The sequence below is a fragment of the Aspergillus foveolatus genome, assembly GCF_047715535.1.
Source record: "Aspergillus foveolatus strain CBS 279.81 unplaced genomic scaffold BDW70scaffold_58, whole genome shotgun sequence".
In the NCBI taxonomy this organism is placed as follows: Eukaryota; Fungi; Ascomycota; class Eurotiomycetes; order Eurotiales; family Aspergillaceae; genus Aspergillus; species Aspergillus foveolatus.
Genome location: NW_027396122.1, coordinates 73,924 through 92,145, shown reverse-complemented (window position 1 = coordinate 92,145; position 18,222 = coordinate 73,924). Strand labels below are relative to the sequence as shown.

The 18,222-nt window shown below is 52.5% G+C and overlaps 9 protein-coding genes across 9 annotated transcripts; 3 read left to right on the top strand and 6 right to left on the bottom strand.

Moving 5' to 3' along the window:
- Positions 1 to 32: 32 nt before the first annotated feature.
- BDW70DRAFT_162899 (sulfatase family protein) lies at positions 33 to 1,568 on the bottom strand (the record flags this gene model as incomplete). Its single annotated transcript, XM_073741212.1, has 1 exon — positions 33 to 1,568. One exon carries the CDS (start codon positions 1,566 to 1,568, stop codon positions 33 to 35), a length of 1,536 nt encoding a protein of 511 aa, XP_073592934.1.
- Positions 1,569 to 1,997: 429 nt separating this feature from the next.
- On the bottom strand, positions 1,998 to 3,728 carry BDW70DRAFT_162898 (uncharacterized protein; the record flags this gene model as incomplete). Its single annotated transcript, XM_073741211.1, has 2 exons — positions 1,998 to 3,626; positions 3,681 to 3,728. 2 exons carry the CDS (start codon positions 3,726 to 3,728, stop codon positions 1,998 to 2,000), a joined length of 1,677 nt encoding a protein of 558 aa, XP_073592933.1.
- A 387-nt stretch (positions 3,729 to 4,115) lies between these two features.
- On the top strand, positions 4,116 to 5,837 carry BDW70DRAFT_170589 (general substrate transporter; the record flags this gene model as incomplete). Its single annotated transcript, XM_073742970.1, has 4 exons — positions 4,116 to 4,555; positions 4,618 to 5,180; positions 5,231 to 5,431; positions 5,509 to 5,837. 4 exons carry the CDS (start codon positions 4,116 to 4,118, stop codon positions 5,835 to 5,837), a joined length of 1,533 nt encoding a protein of 510 aa, XP_073592932.1.
- A 179-nt stretch (positions 5,838 to 6,016) lies between these two features.
- Positions 6,017 to 6,457, top strand: BDW70DRAFT_162896 (uncharacterized protein; the record flags this gene model as incomplete). The annotated part of the gene is made up of 1 exon (XM_073741210.1): positions 6,017 to 6,457. The coding sequence occupies one exon, from the start codon at positions 6,017 to 6,019 to the stop codon at positions 6,455 to 6,457; it is 441 nt and encodes a 146-aa protein (XP_073592931.1).
- Positions 6,458 to 9,617: 3,160 nt separating this feature from the next.
- BDW70DRAFT_100177 (uncharacterized protein) lies at positions 9,618 to 10,693 on the bottom strand. Its single transcript, XM_073734268.1, has one exon. The coding sequence runs from the start codon at positions 10,649 to 10,651 to the stop codon at positions 10,091 to 10,093; it is 561 nt and encodes a 186-aa protein (XP_073592930.1). The 5' UTR covers positions 10,652 to 10,693; the 3' UTR covers positions 9,618 to 10,090.
- A 320-nt stretch (positions 10,694 to 11,013) lies between these two features.
- Positions 11,014 to 12,449, bottom strand: BDW70DRAFT_142307 (putative guanine deaminase). The gene has a single exon (XM_073737912.1). The coding sequence runs from the start codon at positions 12,430 to 12,432 to the stop codon at positions 11,083 to 11,085; it is 1,350 nt and encodes a 449-aa protein (XP_073592929.1). The 5' UTR covers positions 12,433 to 12,449; the 3' UTR covers positions 11,014 to 11,082.
- A 1,820-nt stretch (positions 12,450 to 14,269) lies between these two features.
- Positions 14,270 to 16,520, bottom strand: BDW70DRAFT_142305 (F-box protein). The gene is made up of 2 exons (XM_073737911.1): positions 15,068 to 16,520; positions 14,270 to 15,022 (listed from the first exon to the last, which is right to left on the bottom strand). Exons 1-2 carry the CDS (start codon positions 16,505 to 16,507, stop codon positions 14,681 to 14,683), a joined length of 1,782 nt encoding a protein of 593 aa, XP_073592928.1. The 5' UTR covers positions 16,508 to 16,520; the 3' UTR covers positions 14,270 to 14,680.
- A 183-nt stretch (positions 16,521 to 16,703) lies between these two features.
- On the top strand, positions 16,704 to 17,986 carry BDW70DRAFT_142304 (NADP-dependent oxidoreductase). Its single transcript, XM_073737910.1, has 2 exons — positions 16,704 to 17,580; positions 17,629 to 17,986. The coding sequence occupies exons 1-2, from the start codon at positions 16,762 to 16,764 to the stop codon at positions 17,869 to 17,871; spliced, it is 1,062 nt and encodes a 353-aa protein (XP_073592927.1). The 5' UTR covers positions 16,704 to 16,761; the 3' UTR covers positions 17,872 to 17,986.
- Positions 17,947 to 18,217, bottom strand: BDW70DRAFT_142302 (uncharacterized protein). The gene has a single exon (XM_073737909.1). It carries the CDS (start codon positions 18,200 to 18,202, stop codon positions 17,987 to 17,989), a length of 216 nt encoding a protein of 71 aa, XP_073592926.1. The 5' UTR covers positions 18,203 to 18,217; the 3' UTR covers positions 17,947 to 17,986.
- Between the last annotated feature and the right edge of the window lie 5 nt (positions 18,218 to 18,222).

Below are 18,222 nucleotides of genomic sequence, written 5' to 3'. Positions count from 1 at the left end.
TGGTGATAATTGATAGTTGCATTCATGGCTAGTTAAGTATGATGAACAGGTTCATCGCCAATCTCCTCCATCTTCTCCTCGAGCAGCCGCGTCATCCTGGCTACGACGTCTGCATATTCAGGGTCATTGTAGCAATTGAAAAGCTCCAGCGGATCCTTCTCGCAGTCAAACAGTTCCCACTCCCTCTCCTGCCCACCGCGTCTCGTCCCCTCCAGGCCAAAGTCCTCATTATACCAGTAAATCAACTTATACCGCTGATCCCGCACCCCGTAATGCGCATACGCTTCATGAATAGTATCCCGGTGCATCCAGTACCGATGATAGGCGATTTGCTGCCAATTGACGGGCGTTTTCTGCTGCAGCAGTGCGCGGAAACTCAGGCCCTGCATATAGGTTGGTATCCGCAACCCTGCGAGATCCAGGAACGTCGGCGCAAAATCCACATTGCAGATAATATCATCGCAAACACTGGCTGGCGCAATCTCCCGCGGATATCGAATCAAGAACGGCATCTGGAAACTCTCCTCGTACATGAACCGCTTGTCGAACCAGCCGTGCTCGCCGAGGAAGAAGCCCTGGTCGGATGTGTAGATGACGACCGTGTTCTCCGTCAGACCCTCCTCATCTAGAAAGTCGAGCATGCGACCGACATTATCATCGATACTCTGGATCGTGCGCAGATACCGCTGCATGTACCTCTGGAACTTGAACTCGGCGAGCTCCTGGGGCGTGTCAAAGGTAAACACTCCCCCATCTTCTTTGGCCACTAGACTGAGCTTTTTCACGTCTTCGGGCCCTGGCGCGGGGACCTTACGGTCGTTGAACCACCAGGCATCAATCATTTTTGGTCCGACGAGGGCAGCGCCGCCCTCTGGCTGGACCAGTCCGAGATCCCCGTAGGTGAGGTCCTCAGCCACGCGCATTTTGGCGACCGTTGCCGCCCTTGCGCGGTTCTTATAATCATCGCTGAACGTATCTGGGAGGCGGATTGGGCCTGTATAAAGATGGCGGTGTTTTGGGTCATACTCCCAGCTGCGATGAGGGGCTTTGTGGTTGCACATCAGGAAGAAGGGCTTGTCTTTATCACGAGCCTTGATCCAATCCAAACTCTTGTCCGTAATGATATCTGTAGCGTACCCGGCTTCTCTGGCCATCCCGTTCGGCCCTATAAACTGCGGATCAAAATACTCGCCCTGTCCAGGCACGACGCTCCAGTAGTCGAACCCCGTCGGCTCGTGGTATTTTCCCTCGCCAAGGTGCCACTTACCCACCATGGCCGTTTGGTATCCGCCTGTGCGCAGCTGCTTGGCGACGTTGGGCAGCCGGTTATTGATCTCAGAGTTTAGGGTCATGACTCCGTTGACGTGGTTGTGTGTGCCTGTTAGAATTGCAGCGCGGGAGGGTGTGCAGATGCTGTTCGTCACGTAGCAGTGGTTGAAGCGCATTCCTTCGACCGCGAGTCGGTCGAGGTTGGGTGTATAATTTATTCCAGCGCCATAGCAAGAGATGGACTTGGAGGCGTGGTCGTCCGCCATGATGAAGATGATGTTGGGGCGTTGGGGTGGCATTCTGGTTCTTAGGGCTAGGTGGTTCAAAGGGGTGGATGGTAGAGGAATTCTAGAGGCAGACCAGCTATTTTTTAAAGCAAGGATGAAGGGTAGTAGGGTCTAAGGTGTCTTGCGTCTCCATGTAGGGCTTGGCTACGATTTATTTGTCGCGTGGAATGGAGGCATGGTTCGCTTCTCCTCTTAGACGGATGTCGGCGGCTGTCGGTAAAGGCGACTCTACATTGGCCCAGGTGGGACTCTGCAAGGACGAACTTGACTCGGCGCATGGCTCTAGAAGCTAGATCTGAATCATCATATCGAGCGTCGATCGCACTCCTTTTTCTCCAGTAGGCGCAGTGGAGTTTTTCGAGTCGTAGGAAATAATCTAAGGTAACAAGGACATCTGAATTTTTTATCTGAAGAAGCATTTGACTAATATTCGGCATAACTTCAGCTATCGTTACCTCTATCTACAAATTTGGCCTGCCGAATCAAGCTATGCACAGCGAGTTGTCCATGCCGTTCGCGGCCAGTTCCAACCCACAAGGCTGGGGATGCGCCGGTGCGTAGCAGCCGCTGCAGGTCGGCGATGATATCCTGTGCCCAAGGTGAGGCCTGGAAGAACTTACATAGCAGTTGGAGCACCATACTCCCTTCGTCAGCAACACTTTTTTCTGTCAATCGGTCGTCGGTGCGTGACAGAGATGGCAGGAATAGGGTGAGACGTGCCGATTGGTAAGCACAGACTGCGACGTACGAGGGCAGCAATGGCACATCTAGGTCGAAAAGGCCACGTAGGATCTTGAGTATCCGCTGTACATGGATGCGGCACATCTCGGCAGCGTGCTGTCTGAAGGCTGCGTCTGTCGCATCCATAATCACGGTCGGAACGGCCTCGGCGTAGCCAGGCAGGAAGATCCGGTAGAGGTCGCAATGGACTTGGTGCCACGAGAGAGAGGCGAGAAGGTACCGGACAAACCAGAGGGAATCTTTCATTTTCAGCGGCTGGGTCGTCGACGAGATTGAGAAGTCATGGCGAAGCTCGAGGTCTGCATGGAGTCGCCACAAGTCGTTCTGGATCTCCTGTACCAGGGCAGGTAGTTCCAGCAGAGGCTTATCAGATATAGCCAGTTGGCGGGTCAGCCGCATGACGTCCCTCTGAATCTTGGATATCTGAATACAAGCGGCCAGGAGGTTTGGATGACTGGGCGACTCGGGCTGCAAGCCGGTGAACTCCTCCTCCGGGCCAGGTAGCTGTTTATAAACGATCGCGTAAGGCATTGCTTCATACTCCGGCAGGCCAACAGAGAAATGGCCGTCGATGCTCGTCAGTGCCCAGAGTACCCGACGGCGCGTCTCTTGCGCCACTGGTTCCAGCTCTGGCCGTTCGTAGTTGAGCCGTAGCGCTGTCGCGGATCGCGCAGCGATCCCAGCCAGCATATACGCCCGGGAGAAGCTCCCGCTCTGGACATGGTAATGGACGGCGAGGAGAAGACACTGGACACGGCGCACAGACGGCTCGTGCAAGTGCTCCCAAAGCTCGTCCTCTACTTGCTGTACCCATGACCTACACGCCTGAAGTATAGCCGACTCTGAGCAGAAGAAGACATTGACAACGGCTAGAAGAGCCAGTGCGAGTATTTGATCCAGAGTGGCCTCCTGAAACTGTCGTCGGATAGAGGGCTCGTGGAGAAAAGCGAACGCAGGAACTGGGTAGAGATGGCGAAAGAAGCGATCGATGGCATCAGCCGTCTCCTGCTGGCTGATGGGAAACACCAGCCTCGAACCTTTCAGCTCATCCAGGGGGCCCAGCAGTTTCTCTGCTGGCGCCTCCGTGTCAATATAGTGACAGCGCCGCTGCCGCTGACGGCAGTTGTTGCATTCAGGCCGCTCGCCTGAGCAACGTGCCTTGAGGCGACGGCATCCTACGCATGCTCTGCTTGCGCGTCTCCGCTCCGGCGGCGCGAGCTGGCGATCCTTCTTCTCTCCTCGATCGCGACCGGCAGTCTCTCGAAAAGAACAGTCGAACTGTAGCCGCTCGCAACTACCACAGGTGTTTTGCCGGCGATCACAGCGTACCTACCCTTGGTCAGTCGTCTGCTCCGCTTGTCTTCAACAAGGCGGCAGACTCACCTTGCGGTACCGGCACTGTAGGCACGGGGAGCGTCGTAAACGGGGCATGACTCGCACTTGAGGGGCAATTGAGGGGAGGCGGAGGGGGTGTGGGCGTGTTGGTGCGGAAAGCTACTAGGCCTATTCTTTTGAAGTCCGGGGCACGACAGCCGGGGTCGGTATGGCGTCGTTTGGAGACTTGCCGATTGGCTGTCTGATGACAGTATGGGCCTGAAGCTTCCAGGCTCTCCTCTCCCAGCGTTTTCCGACTGCCGGCCGACTACCGGTTCATATAGAGAGGAGAGCGTATGCGATCCCGCTATTGTATCCTGTTTGAGCACGAGATATACAGTAACAGATGGCATCATCTAGTTATCTTCCAGAGCAGTATATAAACGGCCAAAGACCACGACTGCCTGGCCATCATTCAGTGCACGCCATCTATCAGGGCATGTCATGACTTCATCACCACTCAAAGAACCGCATCTGGAGCAGCTCGAGGTGGGCAGAAGGGCAGAGACCGAGCTCAGCCTCCGTGATGCCTTGCGCTACTACCGGCCGGCCGTGATCTGGTCGGTTCTGATCTCGCTCACCACGGTCATGGAGTCCTACGACATGCAGATAGTCTCCTCCTTCTATGCGTTTCCGCAGTTCCAGCAGAAGTATGGAGTGCAGCTTGAAAATGGCGAGTATAGCATCCCGGCCAAGTGGCAGCTGGCTCTGAACTGCGCGAGCCTCCTGGGATTGATGTCAGGCACCTTCCTCAACGGCTGGGCGTCTGAGAGGTTCGGGGCCCGGAAAGTCATCATGACATCGCTGGTCGCATTGACCGCGTTTGTCGCCATCACGTTTGTATCGCCCTCGGTGGAGGTGCTTCTCGTGGGCGAGCTGCTCTGGTACGTAGACGCCTGCCTCTCCCCAACCGGCCGAGCCCTAAGCCCTAACCGTCTGATCCCAGTTCGATCCCCTGGGGCTTTTTCGCCGCTGCCACCCCGTCCTATGCGTCAGAAATCTGCCCTCTCGTCCTGCGTGGATACCTCACCACATTTGTGAACCTGTGCTGGGTCATGGGCCGACTGATATCGACCGGTGTCCTGACCGGCACACTGAAGATCCCTTCCCAGTGGTCCTATCGGTTGCCGTTCGCTCTGCAGTGGGTATTCCCCCTGCCCTTGTTCATTGTCGCGTGGTTTGCCCCCGAGTCGCCGTGGTGGCTCGTTCGCAAAGGCCGCGTCGACGAAGCGGAGGCTTCGCTGAAGCGGACCATCTCGGCGTCAGACGGCCTCATCGACACCAAAGCAATCGTCGCGATGTTCCAAAACACCATCCAGACCGAGCGCGAGATGCAGATTGGGAGCTCCTACCACAAGTGCTTCCAGGGGACCAATCGTCGGCGATCAGAGATCTCGATTATCAGCTGGGGCTGCCAGCTTCTCCCTGGCTGGACCATCCAGAACTACATCACTTACTTCTTCAGTCTCGCCGGGTTATCGTCTGATAACTCGTTCAAGATCACGCTTGGTATTGTTTAGACGCCGTACAAGTTCCCCGCAGCAACTGATTTCGTCTAGGGACCATCTCGCTCGCCTTCATCGGCACTTGTCTGTCTTGGGTATTCCAGACGCATATCGGCCGGCGCACCATATACCTGACTGGTCTTGTTGCAATGCTACCCTTGATGCTGGCCGTTGCCCTCCTGGGCGTAGCGCCGCAGTCCTCTGGTGTCCAATGGGCCCAGTGCGCGCTGCTGATGATTTGGTTCTTATGCTACGGTAAGACGCCTTCCTCTTAACTTTTCAATTTTTTATTTGCACTCTACTCTTACTCACCCTGGTGTCTAACAATTTAGGATGCACTATCGGACCGATTCCGTATGCAATCGCAGCAGAAATCGGGGCCAGCAATCTCCGCAACAAGACTATCTCCCTTGGCCGGGGCACATACTATATCCTTTCCGTCGTCAACTCAGTAGTGTCACCGTACATGCTCAATCCCACTGAGGGCGATCTCAAGGGGAAAGCGGCCTTTCCAGCCGCTGCATTTACAGTGCTTCTGCTGGCTTGGGCTTTCTTCCGGCTGCCGGAGACGAAAGGCATGAGTACCGAGACCCTTGACCATCTCTTTCACCAGAATGTTCCTGCTCGAAGGTTCAAGGAGGAAGCGAAACGGTTCCAGTAGACTTTAAAGTCATATATATAGTTCTAGACAGCGATAAGCCGGCTGCTGCGGCAAATGCGGCTTGCTCCCGCTCCGCGGGAAACTTACAGCTATATAATATGCATCCTCCCCCTCTTGATCTGCTCTCCCTCTTGATCCAACACCAGTCTATTTATTCATATATCGTTTATCTCGTCATCATGGCTGTTCGTATTGCTGCCTGTCATGCCTCCCCTACCTTCCTCTGTGCGGGGTTTCTGGATCCCGACACCGATAGCGACGCAGTCAAGATGATCACTGAGGGCGCCAGTGCGCCTCAGGCCGTGAAGCATGCGCTGCAGAATTCGTCGCGTGGAGCGTCGATGTTCCTTGATCCCACGGGGGCGGCGCATTCGGCGTTCGTCTTTTCGGAAGACGGAAAGAAAGAAGAAAGAGAGTTTCTTCAAGACGAGGAAGGGATTATATATGCGGACTTTGAGCTGAATAGGTGTGTCGAAGGGAAGCAGTATCATGATGTTGTGGGTGGGTACCAGCGGTTGGATGTCTTCCAGCTGCAGGTGAATAGAAAGAGAGCGGACCCGGTGGTTTTTAAGGGCGAGTCTTCGACGACTGAAGGAGACGAATTTCAGTCTGAGGAGTAGTGGAATTTGCGCTGCCATATATGGTATTAATGTTGATGTCTTGTGCTTTAGGGATCGTGCTCTAAGCACCTTCCCACGGCTGAAGTTTATGCACCTGTCCCACCTGAGCCATGCAGCTGGAACTGTATCAAAGATTTCTAAGTGGGATTACTGGTATGCGAAATGGGACAGTTGGTTATATCATCAGCTAAAGCCCATCGGAGACAGAACGCAAACTCCTGGTATAAGGGCTTGGATACGTAAATTTGTCGGAACAGAACAAATAGGCAGCAAGGTATCTCCTTCTCCTTTTCATGGTAAGTATTCATATCGCGCCGCAGTGTGGCATTCTTGACAAGCAATCGCCAGATCTCTGAATATCTCTGAATACAGGTGGAAAATGGCAGCTCATGGACGTCCCTAGCCGCTGTAATCTAGATCGGACAGACACTTCCCTATGCACTCTCTTGCCAAAACAACGATTAGACCACCGTCGGTTCTCGGCCAATTATGTAGGATACATAGCTGCTTCATCCATACTCAACTTTGAGCCTCTAGGTGCAACGCGACTAGGAGAGAACTCTGGACGAGGACAACGTTGAGGCTGTGGGTGCAGTTACGTCAGGATAGATCCTGTCTAGGAGTGGGAGTGACAGTAACGTTAAACAACATGAGCACGCACGTCATGTCAGCCAGAATGCGCCTTCTCTTTCTGCTGCAGCATTCGGAATCTCGTCTTCGGCAACGCCCTCCCTCGCATGAATCTGTTGGGCGTTTGTCCCGGCTGCCGAGTGCCGTACCATATTCGCAGTCTTGCTATTTCAACCGCCACCATCCTACCTTCCTACCTTGGGGGCGACGGGGCCCGTCATTTATAGGTTCGTAATCGCCCACCCTAAGTGGCGCGCGGATGAGTCCGAAATACTGCTCATCGCTTATGCACTATTTGGTCTTCGGGGCTCTAGCCTGCGGTCTTCTCGCAGGTATCTCGTCAGTGGCCTTGTAGGAAGGCATTATTGGAGCGGTCATGTTGCGCATAGAGTGGAGAATTATTGCCTTGCTTGATATCAGCATCACGGACAGATCGAGAGCAGGTCAGGTTAGTCACTCTGTGTTCGCAAAAGAGCATGGCCTCGCCCTTGCAGCTTGGGGTCTTGCGAGCGTTGTCAGCAGTAGACTCCATGCACTTTGCCATACCGGATCAGACGAACTACAACGCTTCTGATGTGCTTTTTCGAAGCCCTTCCTTTCAGGGTTTGCGTTTGGAACTGGTATCCATATCGTGCTAGATGGCATACCATGGATCATATCAGAGTTTCAGACCATGCTCGGTAGCAGCTACCTGTCATTCACATCTTGACCTACAGCAACTGCGTTCAGAGAATGAGAGCATGGTATTGCTGCTAGACCCAGGCTGGGACGAGGGAGTCGAGCGTTGCACAACCCGCCGTATTCGGCACACACTTGACCCTGATATCCATGAAACGCAAACGTCACGATCGTATCTGCACTCTATATGGTATAGAAGAGGCATGTAGATCATTTTACAGTCTAGACTTTGGAATAGGCTGGATTCATTAGCTGTTGATTTCCAGGGGTCTAGAGTCCGTCAGACCAGAGTTCCTTCTATTACTCCTTTGGGAAACTCCTGCAACTCCTGACCTCGGACCATCGCCATACTCCCACTATTATCGACATACCTAGTCGCTAATGTTCTAGTGAGTCGGAAGAGTCAAAAATGTATCTACTGAGCCTCTGGTAACCTTCTCATGGTCGAGCATATCACCGTGGTTCGGTCTTTAATCTCGACCTCGTCCTTTTGGTGCCACGTCTCCCGCCTTGCAGGGATGGGAAGTGAGCTTTGCGAGGTGTGACGCTGTGGTTGTGGGAGAGGCGTATAGATACCATCGTACAGACGATTTAAGGCGTGTAGATTAGGGTTAATACCGCCAGGTGCTGTGGACGGTGTGTTCATGTTTTTGATGCGAATTAGGTTCGTTACGTTGGGCAAGGGCACTGCAGATCACGAACCTGAAAGCCTGCATATAGTCAAATGATACAGATTCTTATTACCATAATGGAGAGTAAGTTGAAAAACTGGGGCAAGAAGTGAAAGGTACCCAGGGTGTGCGCCTTCGCTTTCTCAAAATTGATATTAGGGCTACGATAGTACATTCGATGCACTGTGACGCTGTTTTGTTCTTAAGCCACATCACATTTGCACCACGTGTAGTAACTCTAGATTTCCCACTCTTAAAACAAAAAAGCCCATTGCGTCGATTGAACGCATTGGCACTTGGCCACCTATCCATTCAGTCGTGCGCTCAGTACCTGACGTTCCCATCTCGATTGGCAAAGGTACCACGCCCAGGCGGCTACTGAGAATGTCAGCTTTCGCTACAAGCCTCTGAGTGACTTCGGCAGCCCTCTTTGCAACAGCGAAGTGATTACCAAACACTTCAAACACAGTTACCGCCGTGTCGAGTGCTGCGCGGGCGCCCGCACTCTCTGGGTGAGTGGGGTAAGCCAGGACAAAACCCATTAAAGAGAGGGTCGCATTCCATTGCCACTGGTAGGCCTCGTACCAGCCCTTGAGGAAGCCAATGATAACTAATATTTCGCAGAGGACATGGGTAATGGTAGTCGCATGCTTTGCACAGGAGACTGCATGTTCTCGGACAACACGATTAGGTGACGAAGATGACGGAGAGGGAAAATTGATAAAGGATCGGTAGATATTCATGACCATGTTATGGTAGAGAAGCTCCAGCAGAAGCCGTCGGCGCTGCAACCATGATGGAGCATAGCGTTTTAGGTCTAACTCAGAGCCGTCTGTTGAAAAAGGTTCACCCGCCCCTCTGCGTCCTGTCTTCATAGCATCAGGAAAAGTCCCTAACCATTCTGTGATGATGCCCATTGCAACGCAAGAAACTCTGCCGCCTGTTCAAGAGAGGCGGCGTCTGTGTACAGACTTCTTGCTGCATTTACCGCCAGAAGGTCGGCACATTTGTCCCAGTACCTGGAGTGGACAGTCTGCGCCGCCAGCACCAAAGTTGTGACTAGGCGGCAGTAGGTAAACCAGGTCACTTTGTCCCACGAGCCGCAATGTTCGACAGTGACTGCCGAGCAAGCTCATGGTCATCATCAGGGAGCTGACAGGTCCCGGTCGCCTCGGACACGGATGATGGTCGGCCGAGTTTCATGCAAGTCTTGGTTTCAACCGTGTAGAGAGTCCACCAGATACGTCTACGTAGTTCCCTCTGTGGTCGTGGCAGGTCGCCGGCCAGGTCGATATGAAGACCGAGAATTTGGGCGTACGCACAGCAAGAGCCAGAGTGGTATGCGCCATGTGTGGAATGAGGCATTGCAGAACTAAACAGCGGCGAAGATGTGACACTAGAGGGTGCTGATCGACGGAGTCTCCAGTTCCGACATGAGGAGGGTTTGTGAGCGACGGTAGTACCATCGACTAGCGACACTGGCGTCTTTAATGTTGCTGTCAGCGTCCGGTCTGCTGTCTGGTGTAATAGCAATGCCGAACCGCATGCACAGCGCAAGGACGATGTCAACCAAGGCAGAAGGGCCACGCGTCGTGGCCGAATCTACCCACAGAGACTTGTAATGCTCGCGAAACTCGGCCTCATCCAAGATTTGCTAGGTTGGGTGGTATGAATGCCGAAACATATCCAGAAAGAAATCCTCTTGGATCGCATCGAGGTATGTCTCCGCGCCTCCATGTCCACCTGCGGTAAAGCCCTCTCCGGCAAGGTGTTTCGGCTTCGGCGAGGCTGGCTGCAACGTATGATCATCCTGCGGTTGTTGAAGAGCAGCAGAAAGGTATGCGTTCATACGACCGATGAAGTAAAAGGAGGACGCGGGCCCGTACCATTGGGTCTGGGCCGAGTGCGCGATGCGCGTCTGAATCCCATCCCAGCCTCTCCGATTTGTCCCACTCGAAACCGACCGATCATTTTCGAGAGGTACTAAATTCTTGGTCGCATGTTCGAGCTGGTGTTCGAGATCGTGAACCTTTTGCTGCAATCGCTCGACCTCTCTACTGCAGTTAGTCTGGCGGCTGAAGGGTACAGGACAGGAACGAAGTACTTCAGAGCCTGCGGCAGTGTCTGTGTTGCGATGGCTCTCTTTGGCCCATTGCGCTTTGTGCAAGGCCCTCCTCTGTTCTGGCAGTTCTGACAAGGCGAGCTGCTGTCGCATTTGATGCGATGGAGACGACAACCAGTCGCAGGCGCGTGCGACTTGGTGGCGCTTGAATCGCGGGGTGGTTGCGCTTGGAGGAGTTGAGGATGACGATGAGCCTTTCTTGTAATGACCGGATGGAAAGGTCGAGAACATTCTGGTGCGAAAGCATAGACTGGAATCTGGTTGGGCTGAGCAGGAGCTGAAGTGTGTTAAGAGAGGGGCCAACAATGACACCGACAACAGAGATAGGACAGCCAGCTGAATCCGCTATCGCCAGCATGCTACTACACTGTAATTGACCATTTGCCAGACTCCGTGTTCCCATTACACAGTCCTTCGATTGCAAGGAACATAGAGCATCTAATCCCTGTCAATAGTATAATTCTATCGATATACAAATATCTGACCATAAGGGCCTGTCCCAGTACCTCTTCTAAATGACAGTTTCATCTACTCCCCGCCACTCGTCTACCTTTCACATACACATGTGCGACGTTCCGATCGTCGCCGGTCATGATGTACTTCTCAAACACCCTCCTGAGCGAGTCCCCGTCCTCTCTTGGCGTCATGGCCGACTTCAAGCCAGTCGTCGTAGTCACCCAGACGGCGTCAAACTCCTTGCCAACCTGGAAGTTGCCAATCCGTTCTTCCAAACAGAGGACTTGTGCACCGCCCAACGTGGCTAGATAGAACGCCTCTTCGAATGCCAGTGCCTTGTCCTTACCTTCTGACAACACTTCGCGCGCATTCGATGCGATCATCGCTTGCCTAATAACGGCCAGCATCTGCGACGCCCAACCGCCGCCGCTGTCTGTTCCTAGACCGACCTTGATTCCGCGACGCAGAAAGTCTCGCACGGGCGCTACCATGAAGCCTCCGCCTACTGTCATGTTGGCGATCGGACAGTGTGCCACGCCACACTGTAACGAGGAGATTCTCTCCTTTTCGTAATCTGTCATAATTGTGCAGTGGGCAAGGATCGACCTCGAGTTCAACAGCCCGAAGCTCTCGTATAGATCGGACTCGCGGGCCTTGAACTGAGGAAAAAGCTCAGTCGTGGCATCAATCTCCTGCTGGGCCTCGTTGAAATGAGTCTGGACCGCCAGAGTACTATCGCGTTTCACTATCTCGCCAAGACCCTGCAGAAGCTCCGGCGTGCAAGAAATAGCAAACCTCGGCGTAACCACGGGCTTGACCAGAGCACCGCCAGCATCGGCGCATCCGGGTAGACCCCTTATGTGCTGGATGCAGTCTTCCGTTTCCCGTAGCGATTCCGACGCGCTTTTTTCGCATATATAGTCTGGCGCGTTCCGGTCCATGTTGCATTTACCGACAAACGCCCGCTGGCCTTTCCTATGACAGATATCGGCTAGGATCTTGGTCCCCTCGGCATGCCGAGAGCTGTAATATGAAGCAGTCGTGATGCCCTGGCGGAGGAAGTCGTCGACAGTGTGTTCGTACATCGTCGCAGCGTAGGCGGGGTCGGCAAAACGCGCCTCGACGGGAAAGGTGATCTCGCTGAGCCAGTCCAGGATGTGGAGGCCCTGGCCAAGACCGCGCATTGGCCATTGAGGAGCATGGTTGTGCGTATCGACGAAGCCGGGAATGAGGAAGTCTCCCGGTGGCAGGCGGTAGATCTGTGCGTTTGGAGGGATCACATCGTGGGTTTCAGAAGACTTGCTGAAGGCTGTAATGCGGCCGTCAGTGACGACAAGGGTAGCATTGTCGAGAAGCTCGAGGTGCTCAGGATCCGTTGAGTGGATGACGGCGCCCTCGAAGACGAGGACTGAAGCCATGATGGTGCTGAATTGGGTCTGGAGACATCTCAGAGGTTATCTTGAGCGAGTGATAGCTGTTCCACAGCTGAGGAAGCTTGATGGGCGCGAGAGGGGTAATGCACGTGAGGAGCTAGCCAGACTAAGCCAGTTATTTGTGTCAGTCAGGTGTACTCCCTCTGCCCTAGGCATTTTAAGAGGCCTTGGTTCAGCTGTTCCTCGTTGTCAAAGGGACCAGATATGCTCGGGTCATGCTCGAGGGTAGAGAGAATGCTCTCATAGTACAGCGTGCAATTCAAGTTTCCAGAATGCCCTTGGGAAGGAATACGTCGCAGCTCATCGAATGCCTCTCTGGTACGTTTGCTGACCGTCTTCTTCTGGTCTTTGGGAAGAGACGGCGTTAACTTCTGCAAATCAATACCGGGGATATAATCCATGATAATTTATCGTTTCTGGGTCTCTGGATCGACAAAATGATCATAGACTTTGGGATAGGGACGTTGCTGTTAGCAGCTACGAACTTCATATTCTCTGCTTCTAGCGGCGCGATGGAGGTGCCCACTTTGACCGCGAAGCAGTCACTTACTCGGACGACCTTGACTGATCTACTAGGGTCGCTGAGGATATCGGTTGACGCTTCGATTTCGGCGACTCTCGGGAGCAAAATTCTCTCGTCAGCCATTTTGTCAATGGATAGAGATGTGTGGACTATCGAGGTGGTTACTACGGCAGACTGTTGGGAGAAACCGAAATAATTAATTTTCTGCCGACACCTCAGTCTGTATTTATACAAACGCTCAGAGTTAAGCTATCTAAAAGTGTAAATGCACTACTTCATTTAGTAATATTTATACTTGGGGATATAAACTAATTCATTAAGAACTAAAAGCCTGATAATACGAACATGTTACTTTATAATACTTGGTGTAATATAAATTACTTATACTTCTAATCTCTGCCACGAAATATTAAGATACGAAGTTTTCTACTTTAGAGCATGGCAAAATTATGATAATTTATAAGGCAGCATTACAGCCCTATTACAGTAATATATTATAAATTCCGGCATTCTGACAGCACCATGTACTTTACTGTATTCTTAGAGTAATTCTTATAGTATCCTTAAATTATATAATTAATCTATACTTATCTCATAGAAAATATGATATTTACATAATTTTAAATATTTTATTTACTAGAATATAATGGCTCATTTTCAGATAAAATACAGGTGGTCAACTGGCTTAGCAATAATATTTAATTTCTTCAATTTTCTCCCAACAGTCTGCCGTAGTTACTTAGCGCCGAATTCGGTCATATGACCAATGTCTGCAACGAAATCATTGATATTGAAGGTCTTAATATCATATCTACAATCTGCATAGAGGTTTATAGCGACTATGAGATTTCTTCTGATCTTCAAAAGAGATGCTGATCTCTCTATAACTTTATAACCGACAGATGAATGGAAGGTCGATCGAGGTGCAGTATGTTTAGTTGACACAACCCCTCAGCTTATTAAGACGTTTAGATGCCTTCTTGGAAGAGTATGAGGTCTTTCACGTCCACTAGGTCAAGCATCTGACAGATTCATGGTGTTTCTAGGCTGTGAGGCTCAGCACCGCGCTCCCAACTGAAGCGCCTCACTTAGGGTGGATCTAGGAACCCTCAGTGGATGCGTTGTGCTACTCTTGTAAACTACCCAAGAGAATATATTAATTGGATTAGAGCTTTCGGCGGCACAGCGCATCAGCTGCTGATGACCTCTCTTAGACGATAGCTCATATGCACATGGAGGAGCATGGTAACCCAGGTCTCTCCAGGCGGATGTCGGGAACTGTCCAACCACAGTCGGGGTCGAGAGTCAAGAGGCGTCTGATAGTCACCATACAGCTGATCGAGTTGACAGGAACAGCACAGTGTGCTCTATGGACAATGAATAGAGACCGTCCTAGTGTAATATGACGCGCTACGGTACAAAAAAGTAAGAGATGCAGCGTACTTGGCTTGACTGCCAGACCTAGCACGAGGCTATGTCGACCGACCCACTAGCGATATAGCAAGTTAAATTTGTTAGTTTGAGACAGTCTTTGCTTATCCGTCAGACCTGAATGGTACTCTTAGCGGCTTCGAGACATGTGGCACGCCAGCACGCTTCAAGATTCACAAAAAAGATGTTTACTCCTTGGTGCAGCACCTCGGATGCCAGCAAAACTACAAGAGCAAACCCTCATACCGTGGGGAAAAGTAGCCGGCTAGATTAGCTGCCTTACTGGTGATCACCTTCCTCGTCCATATCCTCCCACTCTTCATCAGTCAGCCCATCCTCAGCTCTTCCGGTTTCCTCTCTCAGCATGCTGAGCAACTGAATCAGACTCAGGCTCCGGGTCCGCACTGCCTCATAGCGCTCTTGATGACTTGGATCCCCAGAATCCACACCACTCTCCCACAAATTAGGGTCCTGGGATGTCTGGCCCTGAGCAGAAAAGCCATCAGGCGCCAAACTCAGGATGCGAATGGTTTTCGTTGGAAAGATGCGCATGGGGCCTCCCTGGTCACCAGGATCCACAACTCCAGGGGTGTTTGGAGGGGGCTGTCGGCGACCGAGTGTCTGGATAGTTAAGTTTATGTACTATGCGAGGGGGCCAAGACTTACAGTGTAGATGCTCATTATGGCGTCGTCAAACAAAGCCATGTAACTGACCGGAACAGTCAGCTGCGGGGTTGAACAGGTGACTAATGAGTACGATGCGCGCGTCGGATGATCGATGTCCTGGATACAGTTGTTGTCGTCAAGCGCAACAACATAGACCCGCTCTTGGACCTCGAACATCAGCCGGTGGTTGCGCACCGACAGCCAGCCACCCAGGTCATGTGTTGACCCATCAGATTCGCACTCGATGATGGCGCTGCATGAAGGCAAACTCTCCTGGCCGTGGATTGCCTTGCGCCAGTTCGAACAGACAAAGACCCGACCAGCGCGAGAAACGCCGACAAACAAGTCGCCGTCAAGCATACCAGCACCCCATTCGTCTTCACCGTTCCGCACATGCCCCGGATCATCCTGCGGTGGCAGAGGGCCTTTTTCCAGCTTGATAGGCAGCAGGTGCTCCGTCGAAGGTGGCCCAAGACCCGAATATGGGCCAAGTGAGTTGTCTCCAGAGAGGCTATGGATGAGCCTCTCCGTTGCTGAACGAGAATCGTCCCTTGGAGGGATAATATGGTATTTGTCTGTACATTGCAACGGATTCAATGCGCCCAGGTATTCACCAGACGCCTTATTGTAGACATGATATCCTCGCGGCCCCATGGAGTAGATTACGGTATCATGACTCTGATCTAGATGACCTACCGCGTCATTTTCAATCTGGAGGTGGGTCGTAAGAGTGGGTGGCCGCTGGGTCATATCGTATACGAAGCCCTGACCCTGCGTTGATACCACGCACAGCGTCCAGTATGAGAGCTGAAACCCTCTTGTCTGACAATCATGATCCAAGACAGCAATGCGGCGGAACTCCCCGCGCGGTGCGCCTTCCACGTCGGTTTGCCATACTTCCACGGCATCCCCTTCACGATCAAAGACCACCATCCCATCCTGGTATTCTAGATGCGCGTACGGACGCACTGCATGCTCATTATCGGTGTCGAGAGTTGAGGGCAGGTGCCATAACAGCTGACCGGAATCGATGTCGGTCACATTCAAGCCACCGCCGTGAGAGGTAGAAATGATGAAGCGGCGCTTCAGGTCAGCCCGAAAGCGCCAGACTGGATCATTACCGATTTGCAATATACACTCACGGCTGACCGGCTGCTGGGCTGCCCAATTGCGGGCAAGAAGTGTCTGGCGCTCGCATAGGCTCTTGTACGACGGAACATCATCGAATAACCGGGAAAAGGTAGATTCGGAAGGGTGCGAGGTTTTGGAGAGGACCGAGTAGATGGCGTCTTGGTGGATGAAGTCGATGAATTGGTGCCAGGCTTTGGAGACCGCGGTTAGAGAAGCGACAGTGGAGAGCGTGGCAAACTCCAACACGCGCAGTACCAGCTCTGGAGGGAGGATTGAAAGGGGATCTGTCACTGATGAGGTGCTTTGCATAGTCGGTTTGAAAAAAAGAAAAACTTCTGAACCTCGATAGTCGTTGTATTGACTGTGTGGGGTGTTGATGATGTAATGATGCCTGCTTACTTAACAGTACGCTTACGAATCATTGGCCGAATTGAACCTCGGCACAGGGGAATTACCCACCGGCCTTGGGATATGGCAGCTGTCATCTAGACCTTTATAAATCGTCCGGAACTAAAATCGGTCTTCAGTCTTATTCTCTTTTCCTTTCATTAGTTTCCGTCACCATGTCGAACAAGCAGATCATCCTCCACGAGCGTCCCACCGATGCCATCGATCCATCCCTCACATCCGGCACCTTTCGACTCCGCACCATCCCCCGACCCGACAATGTTCCCGCCGACAAGGTGCTCGTGCGAGTGCACTACCTTTCACTCGATCCGGCGATGCGCCAGTGGCTCTCTGCCAGCCGTTCATATATCGCACCTGTGAAGATCGGCGCTGTCATGCGTGGCGTGAGCATGTCTCGAGTGGTTGCTGTAGGCAAGGACCTTGCTTCCAAGTTCCAAGTCGGCGACTGGGTTTCTGCCTACACCGGCTGGCAGGAGTACGCTGTGCTGGGAAAAGACGATGTAGAGAAGATTGCCATCCCGGTGGGTGGTCGACCTACCGACGTGCTTTCCGTCCTCGGCTTGACGGGATTGACGGCATACTTTGGGATGATTGAAATCGGACAGCCTCGCCCCGGAGACACTGTCGTGGTGTCTGGAGCCGCAGGGGCTACTGGTATGGTGGCCGGACAGATCGCCAAAATCAAGGGGGCCAAGCGCGTTATTGGTCTGGCTGGAACGCAGGATAAGTGCGAGTTTCTGGTCAAGGAGTTGGGTTTCGATGTGGCCATCAACTATAAGTCCCCTGACTGGCGCAAGCAACTGAAAGCGGCAACACCGGACTATATCAATGTCTATTTCGACAACGTCGGCGGCGAGATCCTCGATGCTTGTCTGGCCCGGGCTGCTCCCTTCTCGCGCTTTGTTATGTGTGGTGCTATCAGTCAGTACAATACCTCGAAGCCAAAGGGGCCAGCTAGCTATATGAATGTGATTGTGAGTATCCCTTCTGATGTATCCTCCTTAAGACTAATCATCTGCCAGTCGCAACGTGTCACTATGAAAGGCTTTATAGTCTTCGATTTCGCCGAGAAGTATGCGGCCGCTCGCGAGGAACTGTCGTCCTGGCTAGCCCAGGGCAAGCTTGCTCGCAAGGATCACATCCTCACTGGCGGACTGGAATCGGCTCCCAAAGCGCTCGTGGATCTGTACGCCGGCGCGAATACCGGGAAAATGATGGTTGAAGTGGCTCCCGTCAATGAGACGGAACCACGGGCGAAGCTATAGACTCGCTGCTGCTTCGTAGAAAATTGTTGCCTATACAGATACCCATGTTCTTCCTTGTTCAGTACACTCCATCTCGTAAATTTCACCCTAGAACTCGCGGCACCCGATCTCACCGTCATGAGGTGAGGAGTACGGACTCGACAGTGACGGTCGCGGCGTGCCGGTCGGTCTTACCCTCATTCGCGAAAGATACCAAGTACCCCTGCACGACTGACCAGTCGGTCGTGGGGATTGAAATGATCCCTAATGCATGAAGAGCGGGGAGAGCGAGAAAAGCAGGGGTTAAAACGCAGACCTTGCTTGTCTCCTCATTATTCTTTAAACTTCCCATTTCAAAGAACTCAACCCCAT